Source organism: Artibeus jamaicensis, unplaced genomic scaffold (assembly GCF_021234435.1).
Source record: "Artibeus jamaicensis isolate MK-2021 breed Jamaican fruit bat unplaced genomic scaffold, CSHL_Jam_final contig_354, whole genome shotgun sequence".
Classification (NCBI taxonomy): domain Eukaryota; kingdom Metazoa; phylum Chordata; class Mammalia; order Chiroptera; family Phyllostomidae; genus Artibeus; species Artibeus jamaicensis.
The window spans coordinates 37,251,138-37,266,554 of NW_026521803.1; the positions used below are offsets into that span (position 1 = coordinate 37,251,138).

The following is a 15,417-nucleotide window of genomic DNA, read 5'->3' on the forward strand; positions in this document are numbered from 1 at the left end:
CCCTATAACATTAACATTGAACAGCCAAAGGTGTTTTCATGTAAGCACTGCACAACCAAACAGTAGCATGACTTTAAAAATACACAGAGACTGGGCATGTTGTTTTTCATACCAGAAATCACAAACTTGAATTTACGCAATAGACATTCTCAACCCGTACCCTCCACAGAAGGACGCTGTTGCTGCAGCACACTGTCCGGGCTCCCTAAGAATGGAAAAGTCTCTTGGGCATGTTTCTAGTGCCTCCTCTGTCCCCTTTTAGTATCTGCTGGACCAGTCACACAGAGCTCCGAGAGGATAGCAACAGATGATCTCCTTGAAGGTCTTCCTCAGCTCCTGGCTCCGGAGAGCATAGATCAGAGGGTCGATGATGGAATTACACATGATCAGGATGAGATACAAGTTGAAGTGAGACATGAAGCACACACAGTATGGATTCTGGGGACAGGAGATGTAGAATATCAAGTGGAGGAAGAACGGGGCCCAGCAGACAACAAAGACCCCGATCAGAATGGTCAAGGTGATGGCCCCCTTCATGTTGGCACCTTGGCGGATGGTGCCCGTGCCCGGGAGGACGGCGATCCTCTTAATGTGAAGTCTGGCCATGAGGAACATGTGCACATAGAGAGAGGCCATGAGAGCCAGCATGGTGAAGAACATGCTGATGAGGCAAATGATGACCACACTGCTGTCGGAGTAAATGATGAACAGAACGCCCGACACGGTGCAAGCTGCCCAGATACAACTGAGGATGATCCCAACCCGCTTAACCGTCATGATGTTATGGTACTGGAGAGCATAAAAGATAGTGAAATACCTGTCCACAGCGATGGAAAGCAGGCTGCAAATGGACGCGAGCAAGGAGCTACAGATCACGGAGTCAATGACATTGTCAATGTTCACGGTGAAACTCTGGGCGTCCGTGTCTGTGCTGTTCAGCAGGGTGATGACGATCGTTTCCGATCCGTTGGAAACGCTCACCAACATGTCAGCCACAGCCAGGCTGCAGATGAAAAAGTACATGGGCGAGTGCAGATTCTTGTTCTTGGCGATGGCCACAATCACCAGGACATTCTCCAGCAAGCTGATGACACCCAGCGTCACAAACACCTCGGGAGAGACGAAAAGTTGCTCGTAGCACCCTTCTGCGGAGTAGCCTTTCCCCAGGAAGTCGCTGGCATTGCCGCGCAGTCTGTAGGCACTGTGGTTCCAGAAGTGGGGGGCAGTGTACCTCCCGTGGCGATGAGTAGAGTTCATCCTGGGGCAGTGGGTCCAAATGCCCTCTGAGGCGTTGGGTCAGGTAGCCTGCAAGATTTCCTGAAGGTCTTTCTCAGTCCCTTACGAGGCTGAGATTGCCACGCCTGCTGTTGAGTAGATGTCACGTGCTCCAAAGCTTGAAATGCAAGTTTTAGTCTCTTTCAGGTACTGCTGTGATCACCATCCCTTTGAAATCTTTGGCTTCAAAATGCTTATTCTCAGTCAAAAGAGTCTGCTGTTTGCTGTTTTTGTTCTCACTTGCACTTGAACTCTAGTCTTAGGCATTCAGGTCTTTTGAAAAGAATTTTCCTAGGAGCTGCTGTGCCATTGGGAGACGGAGCTGAGTGCACATGCCCACATCAGCTGCTTCTCAGAGGCTCCCGCCAGAAGCGTTGCTTGGAGTGTTAGTAGCTGCTGCTGATTTTATGGTGTGTGGAGGGGAAAGAAATTGTTCGGAGTGGCTCCTCCTCTGCTTCCTTCTGACCAATCCAAGCTCCACGGAAGACTGAGACACTGACGAGGTTCAGAGACACAAGTGCAGAGCAATGCCGAGGCAGAGGCTGTGCGATGGGTAAGCCAGCAGGATGCGAGAGGATGAATTTCCCTCTGCAAGTTTTCAAGGAAAACAACTTGGTCCCTAGAGGACATCCTTTGATTTCAGAACAAGCCGTCTAGAGGCACTCAGGTTTATTCCTGCTTAAAAGAGAGACATGTGGGGTGTGTGTGTGTGTGTGTGTGTGTGTGTGTGTGTGTCTGTGTTGCTTTTTGCCCAGCATACTGAATTTATTTTCTCTCCAAATTTCTTTGAATTAAGAAGCCAGGCAGCAACGCTTCAGTTTAAAATGCCTGAAATACAGAGAGAGTATTTGATAATACAGGAGACTACGCTGTGAATGGAAAAACTATGTAGACAGCTGCAATTTAACAAAGGGTTAAGAAGGGGTTTATTTCTTGTGCACTAATACTTGATATATTTCCATCACAGAGTTTCTTATATCAGAGCTGGAAAAGTTTTATTTTCACTCACAATGGTCAAAAACCATATAGCATTAATATAAGCTATATTTACTTTAAACTCAGAAAGAGTTTGTATAACTAGGCAACACTTGGTGTTTAAAGCTTTATCGAAGTATAATTTATATACAAAAATTGCACATATTTAATGTATACATTTTAATGAGTTTGGACATATGCATATACACATCATCGGAATCAAGGTATTAAGTATATTCATAGCCTCCAAAAATTTCCTTGTCTTCTCTTTCTTTTGTTTGTGGTAATAACACTTAACATGAGACCTGTCTCCTTAACATTTTGAAATGCGCAATACCGTATTAACTGTAGGCACTGTGTTGTGCAGCTGATCTTTAGGACTTACCCATTTTTCAGAACTGAAACTTTACACTCACTGAGAAACAATCCTTCACAATGATTTTGGCAATGACTTTGATCTGACACTGAAATCACAGGCAACAAGAACAAACAATGAACAAGTGGGACTTCATCAATCCAAATCTTTGCTGCACAGGAAGCAGTCAACAGAGTGAGGAGGGAATCTTCAGAGTGGGGGAACATATTTGTGAACCAACTATCTCATAAGGGGTCACTATCCAGAATATGTAAGAATCTCTTACAACTTATTAGCAAAGAAACAAATAACCCAGTTCAGAGACGGGCAAAGGCACTGGCTGGTGTGGCTTAGTTGAGTGGAGCACCATCCCAGGCACTGAAAGTTTGCGGGTTTGTTTCCTGGTCAGGATACATGTCTCGGTTCACTTCCCAGCTGGGGAGTTTACAAGTGGCAACGGATTGATGTGTCCCTGTCACATCAATGTTTCCCCCCCTTTCTTTCCCTCCCTTCCCTTCTCTCTAAAATCAATAAGCATGCCCTTAGGTGAGGACAAAAAAATGAATGAATGAATGAATGAATGAATGAATGTTAAAATTGGCCAAAGGACTCGAATAGGCACTTTTCCAAAGAAGATATCCAAATGTCCACCACGTATGTGAAAACGTGGTCAGCAGCACTAATCATCAGGGAAATGCAGATCAAAACCACAAGGGAATATCATCTCATACTTGTTAGAATGGCTATTGTCAGAGAGGGAGAGACAGAGAGGCTGAGTGTCAGACAGGATGTGGAGAAAGTGGCGTTCTCAAGGCAGCCACTTGTACCTCCGTAACTGAAGGTGTGGTGAATTAAATCTGCACACGCCTTGGCAACTTTACTTAGTCAAGCCAAGTAGAGCCCATGCTAATTACTTATCAGCATTTCTAAATGTCTGGTTTAAGCTAAGATTGTGGCAAAGTTACTTTTCAAACTAACTAAACTCCAGGTTATAAAGTTTTACACAGTGCCTTTCTCTTGCTATGAGTGCTTTTTGTTTTTGCCCTGTAGAGTTTGTGGCTACTGATAATGGACTATGAAAGAATTACTTCAGGGTTAATTTTAGTCCTCTTATTTAGATAAAGGCATTATCTTTTTTCCCCTTTGTGACAGAGACAATGTGAAAAATCACTCCTGAACATTGAGCTAAATTAACATCTTCCAAGCCTTCCTAGAGTTGGGTGGGGTCTTACGACTGAACTGTAGCTAATGGGTCAAAAGGATGGGCATTCTGTTACCTCCCTCATGGTTCTGCATGTTTTCCATCCTGTCTGTTAGTGCCTGACTATAGGATGTCTTTGCAGCCTCATGTGATGGATGACCCATAACCGAATCATGGAGCCTGGGTCTCTGAATCACCGCACAGAACAGAACTCACGTGTCCAACTTCCCTGACACCCTAGCCTACCAGCTAATTGAACTGTGATCTGGATAAGCAATTAACGTGACTGTGTTAAGCTGCTGAAATATGGGCGTTTACCTCTCACAGCAGCCAGCATTAATTACCTTCACTTTTAAACTTTTTGAACGAAGCTGTTTACAAGCAGAAAACCCATGAAAATCCTTGTTTTTCCCTATTTTGGACTTGCATGAGTAGTGAATTACCAAATAAATGAGCAGCAGAGAAGAAATTTATTGAATTGTTTAGGTATCAGGGAGTTAACACTGTATAATCGTCCTGAATCAGCTCTTGACTTTGAGCTCTGACTTCTCTGGGTCGAGTAATTCTTCCACTTGGTTAGGCTAAAAATCCAGAGTATCTTTGACTTTTTTCTATCTTTGTCCAAAATCCCTACATGCAATCTCTTGTAAAACACCCTGGATTCCACCAGTGCATCTATCTGACTCCTCCTTTTCTGTTTGCCAAACCCCCCTTTTTCTCTTCTCCTTTGCTGTAGTCAAACTCGCATGCCAGATACACACGCAGGCACACCAGAGGTTTTCCCCTGGGTTCTGCTGTTACCTCTGCTTGGAATGCTACTCCCTACATTTATAAATGAAAATCATTCTTCTTTTGTAAAAGGTATTAATAGGTAAAATTAGTAATTTAAAACAAACTCCTTTCTTTACCTTTTATGCATTTGAAATCTCAAATTTGATTATTTGGTGTAGACTTATAAAATCTTGACCATATGGTTAATTGTGCTGAAAAGATGACATATTTGTTATCTTCCAGGAGGCACTTGAATTGTCTGCCGTAGTTCAGTTCTTTATGAGCCAGAAGAAATACAAACAGCAATGTTAGATATGTTAATGGTATTTCAAAAAATTTATTGCAGATTTTTAAAATACACACAAAATTGAGTTAGATCATAATATATTTCTCTTAGGAGTATAATCTCTGTTTTACATTTTATAACAATAAATATGAAATATTACTAAAGAGAATTATTTATCAAACTGTGCTACAGGAAATATTATTTTTAGGAAATGTTATTATTTGTACCACAGATTAAAGAGGAGATTGCAAGTTCAAACAATTTTGAAAAATATTGCAAACTCACTGCCTTCTTGAAGTTTGAGTTTACATTAGCATATAACATTTCTGAAATTTTTTACCAGAAAAAATCAACTTACCTCCTATACTTATTTGAGCGTAGAACTACCCACCTCCCCCCTCTTTTATTTTTCAAACATCTAGTATAGTCAGCTTTGCAATAGGGCTCATTTTGAAAAATGTGAATTTGTTCCAAACCTGACTGATACCTCGGGGAGTATGTTAAGTGTAACGCAAACATCGTGTTTGTTTTTGCACAGTTTTGTTCAGGAGAAACAATATGGGAAACTGCACCTGGCTGAACTGAGACACGTCAGGGCTCACAGCACATACACATGTGCTTCAAACATTTGCCAGCTGCCTCAGCTCACAGCACATGTTACGGAGCACAGTCCTCCACACCAGGTATGACAACATCTCGTGAGACTTCAGGTGCTCCTCCTTCCAGCACATCATCATAACTCACAGGCTGTAACCTCTGAACCTCCCTTCCTCAAGCAAACTGCACGCAGGTCTTTTTTTAGGTAAAGTGCCAGATTTGTTGTACGGTTGTATATGTTTAACTATAAATATGTATAAAATTGTTCTACTGTCCTTATTAGACTTCCATCTAGTTTTATCATGTCACCGATGACGTTTATAGATGCTGTGTGTCTAACTCCGGGTTTTCCTGTAAGCCCTGTGTGTTGTGTTGCAGGACATTTGCATGGCACACAGCATGTGTGTTCTTTCAGAACACACGTCACACTAGCAGAACTAAATACCACATGATCTGGAGTATACAGTTCGGGAAACATTCATGTAGGACAAATTATTCTGACTACAAAGTCCTTACTTAAAGTCAAATTGCTGAGGAAAGAAAGTTCTGCCTCCCTTTGGGCTGCAGTTTTAAGTGGTAAGCTGCCTCCCTCCAGAGTCCACTTTGCAGTAGGAACAGCAACCGCGTGCAGGAAACCCAGGAACGTCAAACAAATCTCAGCAAGTTGTTGTCCAAGCCATCAGGTCGGTTACCTCTCCCTGTCTGTTGGTTCTCTTTCTTAGGGAGTTTGGTTTTACACAATTAAAAAAAATGTCTATGTGCCTACCAAGTAAATTACCACTGAGATCCCTTCCTCATTTTCACTCTGGATTCCCGTTCAGAAGAGTGAACCGCAGTACGGCAGCAGGTCACATGGATCTTTTAAGTGCTGAGTCGTAGGGGAAGCAAGGCGGCCAATGGCAGTCTCTCTTACAACAGCTGTCATATTAGAAACAAATCTTAGCGCAAACGGGGATTTAAAAATGGAGGATTTAATAGTGAGATATTCTATATCTTCTTTAATCTCAGGAAGCAATATACCTTTGTGGTAGTTATTTTAGGTGAGTGCCCTTTATAATTCTTTCCCATTATCTGTTAAATTTTGGGGAGAAAATGTTCTTGGGCTTAACACATACATAATGACAAGGTTCTTATAGGTAAAATGTAAGTAATTGAGTCTCTGCAGACTCAATTAGGTTGTATCGTTGGTATGTTCTCCGTTTGGAAAGAGAGAAAATATAGCTAATAATTATCCGGAAGGAAAGACTAGGGTCCAAGACATGGGCAATGTTCAATTCTGAAGGAATATGCTTGAAATATTTCAGACACAGAGTAGATTTGCCTCCCACTCACACCTGGAACAGCCACCTTAAAATCATATTTAATAACCTTCACCCTATTCCTGGACATCTTCCTATTTAATATGTGTGTATCTCTGAAACTGACTTGATTATCGAAAAAGTAATAATGGTTGTACATCTTCAAAGAACATCCAGGCACACGCTGTCCCCACGAATTTAACACACTTTCAAACTACAACATTGGAAAGAGAAATGCTGCAAACACACAGCAAGTCTTTTAAAAGATTAATTATTTAGATTTATCTTACACTTATTTTGGTGAATTTTGAATAAAAATATTTGTTAATTTTTTTCCAATTAATGTTTTCCACCTTCAAAGAGAACTAAAGCAAAAAATTAAAATTAAAAGCTACATATAGTTAAATGGTCATTTGCTTCTAAAAATAAATAAAAAGTTCTTTGGTCAATATTATCTTCATTAAATCATGAGGTTCTGTGTTTTTCAGAAAAAATATGGCTACAGTCAGATGATTATTCAGCCCAATTTATTAGAAAATATTTAGGTTACTAATTATTCTAATAATTTTCATCAGGATGAAAATTAAGATGCAATATGGCATCTCTTGGTAACTTATTTAGGTCTACATAGGCCCAAAGGTCTACATTGGGCAAAAAGCCATAGAATTTAGAGAAAAACTGAGTCTTTTACAGGGAATAAAGAGGAGGAAAAACGATTTTATCCTTTACAACTATCAATCTCTCTTTAATCCATTCAGTCATTCATTCATTCTTCACTAACTACTTACTCAGTGCCTATGGAAGGGAAAAGATTGAACTAGTAGTTTCAGGAGAGGCTTACGTAAGGAAGTTACAGCCCCTTCTTTCAAGGTACACTTACATTAGAGAGAAAGAAAACAAACAAACTCCCATGAAAGAATGTGGAAATGCAGGAAAAGAAGCGTACACCTGGTTATTAAGAAAGTACTGTACATGGCCCTCACTGGTGTGGCTCAGTTGGTTGGACATCGTCCCACGCAGCTAAAGCTCCCTGGTTTGATTCCTGGTCAGGGCCTGTGCTGGAGTTGCAGGTACAGTCCTCAGCTGGGGGCATATTCCAAGGCAACCGATCGATGTCTCTCTCTCACATAGATGTTTCTCTCCCTCTCTTTCTCCCTCCTTTCCCCCTCTCGAAAAATAAATTAAAAAATATTTTTAAAAATAGAGAATACAGTGTATGGATATGTAACACAGTCAAGGCGGATCACAGAAGACTTTCTCAGGGAAACAAAACCTGCAGCAAATCTTAACCATTAAGTAAAAATAATTGAAAAAAAGAAGGGAATTGCTGGTCCAAGGGACAACTTTAGCAATGGTTTAGGAGTAACAACATGGACTGTAAGGGACATAAATCGCGAAAAGGCTACTAAAATATAAAAGTCAGCAAGTATTATATCTAAGGAAGGAGAGGAGGTTGAGTGGCAGAAATCAGATTACAGAAAACCTTTCAGCTTTCTGAAGATGTTTAACTTTATTATAAAAAGACATAACCAAAGGTGAAGTTGCTAGATGCTAGGTAAGTAAACAGAACTGGGGTACTGATAATGGATTGAAGATAAGAGGACACTTTATATAAATATTAATATTACTAAAATTTGTAATATGATGACTTCTTAGATGTGAAAAGAGAGAACAGGAATGATTTAGAACGAATCCAGGTTTTTATCTTCAAAGGCTGGATGGTTGGAGGCGCCATCTCCCTGTAGGGGTAAGAGCCCTTTTGAGAGAAGATGATTAATTCTGTTTTGTGCAGGAAGATTTTGATGTGTCTACAGATCATCCCCAAAGGTAGAGAGGTCCACAAGCTAGGTAATGCTATGTCTGTCTAGAGTTGAATTGTAGGCTACAGTTTGGGGGCCATCAAGGTGGTGATTTAACCCCCCAGATACATAAATCAAGAGAACCAGTATGCAGGTAAGAAATGCAAGAGATCACATATTCATTTGGCTTCCAGAATGATGATTGTGTCAAAGATGTCCTGATATGTGAACAAACTGTTGTAACTTATGTTGGAGCCCTTAAAGCAACCAAGAAATCTCCCAGGCCAGTGCACAATGGGCCAATAGCATGGTGAATTATGCTCCAAGTTTCCTGAGGGTCAAAATAACAATAAGCTTAGAGTATGTTGTATCATATCTACTTCTTTGAATCCCAAAGTTGCATCCCAGCCTGCATATTCCAGGATGATGTCAAATAATCATTTTCTACCAACTTTTTCATTCTTACATATCTATTAGTCCAATATATTCATTCATATTGTGTATGTATTTCATTCACTGCCTTGACACCTTCGGGTTTTGTCATTATGTGAACTGGCATTTTTATTGTCCATACAATTATCAGCTAGTGAATTGGGAAAAAAAACTAAGTAATTCTTTCTAAGCATGTTAGTGTAGGAATTTATTATACAAAAGAATTTCAGTGCTTTGTTTCAGATTTTAACATTATGTGTGTTAGTATGTGCTGGGTATTTGGACACTTTAGTTCATAGAAATAAACTTTTTTTTAATCCTAATTGTATGTAAAGAAAAATTACACTGTTTTCATTGTTGCCTTATTCTCCTTTGGCTTACTATCATCCTCTTTGGTTTTAAACAAAAGACATCCTAACTTTTGTTTTAGATTAGTGCTTCCTTCAAATTAAATTTTTTCTTCAAATGTCATCAACCCACAATCTTCCAAAGAAGTTGCGTCACTCTACGAATTTCCTGTCTAGTTCGATCAGGGGATACAGTGTGACCAAGATGATTCCAAGACTAAACTCAGGTCCCTATAACAACGTTAATAATAGATCTTAGGTCCCAGGCAATTAAATAATATCCTTTGGCTTCAGCCATTTGTCCAATAAACAGTGCCATTCGATGTGAATTCTGTTCCTCCAGGAGAAGGATTTTCAGCTGCTGGGCCACCAGAATTTGTTAAACATGCAATACCTGACTGTTTAGTCAGGGACACTGACTTCATTGCCCTTGGATTGTCAAATACAAAAAGTGACAACAGCCCACACAACAATGTGCCCCATGAGATAAAAAAAGGTTGAAAATCGCTGCTCTAAGGTATGCTGCTCATTGACCTTTCATGTTTTAGAGCTTTGGAAACATATTACTCTGTAACTGGGCTTTGCAGTTCTTCATAGCTTTTATCTTGGGAAAGTTTCATACCAAAAATTATAATATGAAACAAGTTTTGCTTCTTTCAAACTAAAGCATATATTGAATGTTAATATAGTCACTGATATTTTAACCTCTGTATACTCACTGAATATAAACCACTGAAGGATTTATTTACAGCAACAACAAAAAAAATGCATGGATACTCCTAAGCCTGTTCTGTTGCAGAGACTTCTATTTAAGCTTTTCTATTGTAGTTTAGTAGTCCTAGTCTTTCATTCCTCCAACATCCCAGAAAAGTTTTTAGTTATATATATAACTGGAAGGACAAAACCATAGCTTCTTAGGAGTCTAAGTAGCTTAACACCCTCAAAAACCTGGTTTGATACATTATTCTTCATACTGTAGACTTTGCCTTTATTTAGGATCTAATAATTTTTAATATAACCTGATCCTGGATCAGGTTTGAAATTTGGCCAGGTAACTCTCTATTGATATGATCCTTGACAGAGTCTAACAGGATTACCAGTTTGACACAGTTTTACAGAAGTCATTTTAATACTATGAGAGCAAAGATACCAGTGTTTTTAACTCACCATGAGGGGACCCACACTATTATCATAGCTGCATTATTGCTGCATGATGAAATCTAACATCTATTAGAAATTACATTTTTTTCTAGAATTCTATGCCTTTAGTTATTTATTCATCTGTCAGTGAGAAAGCTCTTTGAGTACCTGCATTAATGAGCTCACGGTGCCATAACAAAGTAGCACCGAGCAGGGGACTTAACAGACATCTATTGTTTCTCATTTCTGAATGCTCAAAGTTCAAGATCGAGGTTTTGGCAGGATTTTTTGTTTTTGCTTAAATTTATTGGGGTGGCCTTGGTTAGTAAGGTTACACAGGCTTCAAGAGTACGTTTCTATGTATGATACATGATCTGTATATTATATTGTGTGCCCACAGCTCTGACAGGAGATTTATATCCAAAATATACAAAGAACTCATACAACCCAACACCAAACAAAGAATCCAATCAAAAGTGAGCAGAGGACCTGAACAGACACTTCTCCTAGAACTGATTTCTTTGGAGACCTCTGTCCTTGACGTGTATGGCTTCCTGGTGTCTTCTTGTGTTTTTCCCTCTCTGCGCATCTGTAATCCGAATTCCCCTTCTCATAGGGACAGCGTCACATTAGGTTAGGTCCCGCCCTGACAACCTCACCTTAACTCAATCGCCTCTTTAAAGGCCCCATCTTTAAATACAGTGCCACTCAGATGTACTGAGGGTCAGACCTTCAACATATGAATTTCAAGGGGATACAGTTCAGCCCATAACACTGCGTCCTCTGTATTTGACATTGAACCATCTGATAGGCAAATATGTGCTTTTTAATTCAGTACATGTTTAATAGGTGAGGGGCTAATCTAGGTGTGAGGGATGTAGCAGAGATCCACACAGGAGTCATATTCTAGTGTGTAGTGTGTAGAGGTTGAATAAATCAGTGGTACCCGGAACTCACTGCTTCATTTTATATAAAGTTACAAATGCATGTAAGTTAATATGGAAAGATTTTGTGAGAATTCACATACAAAATCAGTGATTAGTTCCAGGCAGGGTAGCCACCCTTGGCCTGCTGGAACCTTCTCAATTTCCCATTGTTCTCTGGTAGTATATGTTACCGTAGAATCGCCTTTCAGTCAGCATAAAATAATGCTGAAGACTAAGAAGGATACCCAGATTTTCCTATTTGTACCATTGTGAAGTGTCGAGTATTCGACAGAACCTGAAAGTTTAAACTGAAGCTTTGTTAAAATTGCATTTCATATAAATATGTACTTAGTTTACTGACGACAGGTTTGAAATGTCGACTGCAATTCTGCTGCTATTGTCAGAGCCAATATTTTGGATTTTTGATCTGGGAATAAATCTTTTACATAGTTAATATAAAAATGCTAATAAAATATGTGAGTTTCAAGCAAAATCTCAGCCATTTGTATATGTATCTATATTTCTAGAGCCCAATTTAAAGTTTTTTATCGTGAACTCTTGTGTTCATTCATTATTGATAACCTTGAGAAGTTTTGTATCAATGAAAAAAAACCCTAGGGATTTATTTGTCATTTCTATTGAAAAATTGAGTTCTATTCAAGGGTTTCCTTTTCTTCTCTGGGTGGTACCTTCTCATCCATCTGGTCTTGGACCTACATTCTCTGCGTTTATTGAGTGGTCATGCTCATTACTGATACAGACACAGTCCTCTCGTAAGCCTCGTCTGGCCCGAGGCCTGTACTGACACTAGCTGTTTGTATCCTCATCCCATCTGTGTCTGAGTCTGTAAGATCCTTGAAGCTCAGGCTGGCTATGAATGGCAGTGGTGGATGTGGGGGAGGGGTATGGACATCCCTTCTGCTCCTGAGCTACCCTCTGGCATTGCATTGCTTGGTTGGCAGATCTTCTCTGTTGAGCTACCTTCTGATAAGTAAGTCATTTACTGATCCATGGTCGTTTACAGCTAAGCAGAATCACTTTGCCTAACTGTCCTCCCTCCCCTGTTTTTGGCCCTTCTCTTTTCTCTTCTCATCCCAGTGGTACAATTTCTCTTTCTCTTCACTGGTCTCCTTTTGGGAGTGGCAGCTAGTGGTTTGGTGAGGATGCCCTTGGTCTATTAGGAAGCTCTGAAAGGTTATGTGGCTCCCACTTGTTTGAAACTTTCTTTAGAAAGTGGAATGCTTGACCCTTTTCTGTCCCCATCATTTGGCCCAAGTTCCAGAGACACAAGAAAAGGTCCACTCAGTCCTCTGTTCTGTTATTGGATTTCCTTCAAGAGGCATAATTTGATAAGTTAAAAACATCTCAGAGCATGGGGAGTTGTAACCACTCTGGATAACTGTTCTATCAGTAGAAATGGAATGTTCTCTTCATCAGAGGAAGAGCCTTGAGCCTTTTTACTAGTATTTGAAGTTTCATTCCTTGATCATGTACCAGATTTGGTTTGAATAAGTCAATTTGCTGATTCATGATCTTAGAATTCTTTACGTAGTTATTGACAAAGGATCAATTGTGATGAAGATTAGAAAAACAGATTGCATAATTATTGAAGCAGGAACATCTCTGTTAAATATGAGAGACTTTTATTTATTACCAAATAGGTTTTAAGAAAAAGTTACATAGGCTAGTGAAAAATTGTGCTTTTTATCTTATTTTCATTGGTATACTAACCTGCTCTTTGGCCAGAAAATGATAAAGAGTAAATTCTCCAGGGCTTGTTTTCACGATACTGGTTTTGTCAATAAAATTATAACCTTGCAATGTTTATCCTAGGAATCTCATAGGTCTTTGTTGCTCAAAGAAATTAATATTCCCAGTGTGTTATGAGGATGAAAAAATGCTATAGCTGAAAAGGCAGAGTCTAAGAATTTACTGCAGATTGAAAGTAAATCTATTTTATAACCACCATAGAGATAGCTAGGGATATTACGTGTTTAACTACCTGTGGAAAGCACTGACTTACAAGAGAAAGGAAAAGAGATTTTTGAAAAAATCCAACCACTTTTTTCTGCCTTTTGATCTTATTCTGTGGAGAGAGACTGAAAATTAAAGATTACCCTACCTTCAGTATGCACTGTAAGTAAATTACCCAATTAAAATATTCATAAAAATGCACTTACATTACTAACCACTAATTACAAACCCATGGCTTTTAGTTTTGTTTATTTTACTTTGAATCTTTATGGGCGCTTTATTCAGATGGCTGGTGATCTGAGAAGACGGCGGGTTTTCGTCCTACCAGACCGTCTTAGTTTTCTTTCAGGCCAACCTTTTTATAACAGGGAGTGTACAAAGTGCAGCGAGGGGTTTTGAAATTCAGGGAAAATCACGTGGCTTATTTTTATCATCTACTTTTTGGAAAGCATCATCGTAGAAATAGAACTTGAATCACCAGTATTGTATACTGGTGACCCCTATTAAATTTCCTGAGCGATTTATATATGTCTGTAGACTTTATTAGTTAAGATCAAGTTAAGGACCTCCCCTAATAATTCTCTTTTTGGTTAGTAAATTTGTTTTGATCAGTGCACTCTCACTAGACTATGATGTAAATTGTTTCCACAGTCATTATTCATGGCTTCATCCTTAAAAATTCTATGACCTTGGACAGTGCGCAATATACCTGAGCCTTAGCTTCTCCATCTGTAAATCAAGAAGACTAATATTACTTTACACATCAGTTCATTGTGAGGCTCAACTATAAGGTATGTACAATCCATTTTTAATCACAGAGCACCCTACAAGTGATTCCTTTTTAAAATATAAGTTCCCTCCCTTTAAGGAATATGCAGTAACTTCTTAAAGAGCATGTGGTATCATCAGAGGATCTGTCTTTAAGCTATGACAAACCAGAAGGTGTTTGTGAACCAGAGCTTGCCCTTTCAGATGACATTTTGTGAGATGTTTGGTCTCTAGACTAGTTCTTTCCACAGTTAAGAGAATACTCCCACACACTTGTCTATGATGAAAAAATTGAAGTGGCTAGTTTCTCCATTACAGAATTGAATCCCATCACTGTAGGTAATAAAACTGAATGCTTATGCCTCAAAGCCTTAGTTTTCAAAGCTCTTTATAATCTTAATAGTTGATTCATATTGCTCTTTCATCACTATACTTATTAATTGATGAATTAATAAAAATTATACCATATTTCAGCTCTGTAAAATCAATCTTTTGATTCATAAAGTTTTACACTTTAATAAATTGAGTATAAAAATTTCATCTTTGCCTAGAAAAATCAATTCTTAAAAATAGTAAATTACTAATAGTAGCACTGCCAAATAGAGTGTTTATAATAAGAGGAAATAAAAATAGAGACTAATTTTTTTCATGGTTAGATTATACTTTTAATTTTTACTTCATTGATTTTTGAATTTTGTTTTTCAGCTTTAATTCACAGTGAATAGTATTTTGTATTAGTTTCACGTGGCCGGCATCGTGGTCAGATAGTCACGCACTTCCCAAAGTGCTCCCCGTCCCCGTGCTTCCAGTGCCCACCTGCCACCAGACACGGTTATTACAATATTATCCACTGTGCTCCCTGTGATGTCCTTCCCATCCCCGCCACCATTTTGTAACCCCCAGTTGGTATTTCTCAGTCCTTTTACCTTTTATACCCAGTCCGCAACCCTTCTTCCCTCTGGCAACCACCAGTCTGTTTTCTGGACCTATGAGTCTGTCTCTGTTTTGTTTTGTTTAGTTTCCATGTACAAGTAAAATTATGTGGTATTTGTCTTTCTCTGTCTGATTTACTTCACTTAGCATAATCCTCTCTATGTCCATCCATGCTGTCACAAATGATAATATTTTAAGGAGAATAAATGTTGAGGAAAAAAACCATTCTCAATAGTTAACAACCTTTTCATTATTAACTCATGAAAATATTTGCGATTGTAAGGAAAAAGAATTCGGATATCATCCTTTTGAGTTTGCAATTTCAATAGACTATTTTTAG

The 15,417-nt window shown here is 39.0% G+C and overlaps 1 protein-coding gene across 1 annotated transcript; it reads right to left on the reverse strand.

Moving 5' to 3' along the window:
- Positions 1-258: 258 nt before the first annotated feature.
- MC4R (melanocortin 4 receptor) lies at positions 259-1,257 on the reverse strand. The gene has a single exon (XM_037151987.2). It carries the CDS (start codon positions 1,255-1,257, stop codon positions 259-261), a length of 999 nt encoding a protein of 332 aa, XP_037007882.1.
- Positions 1,258-15,417: the final 14,160 nt, after the last annotated feature.

Excerpts from the sequence above, each read along its gene's own strand:
- MC4R (XM_037151987.2), bottom strand. The coding sequence starts at position 1,257 with ATGAACTCTACTCATCGCCACGGGAGGTACACTGCCCCCCACTTCTGG.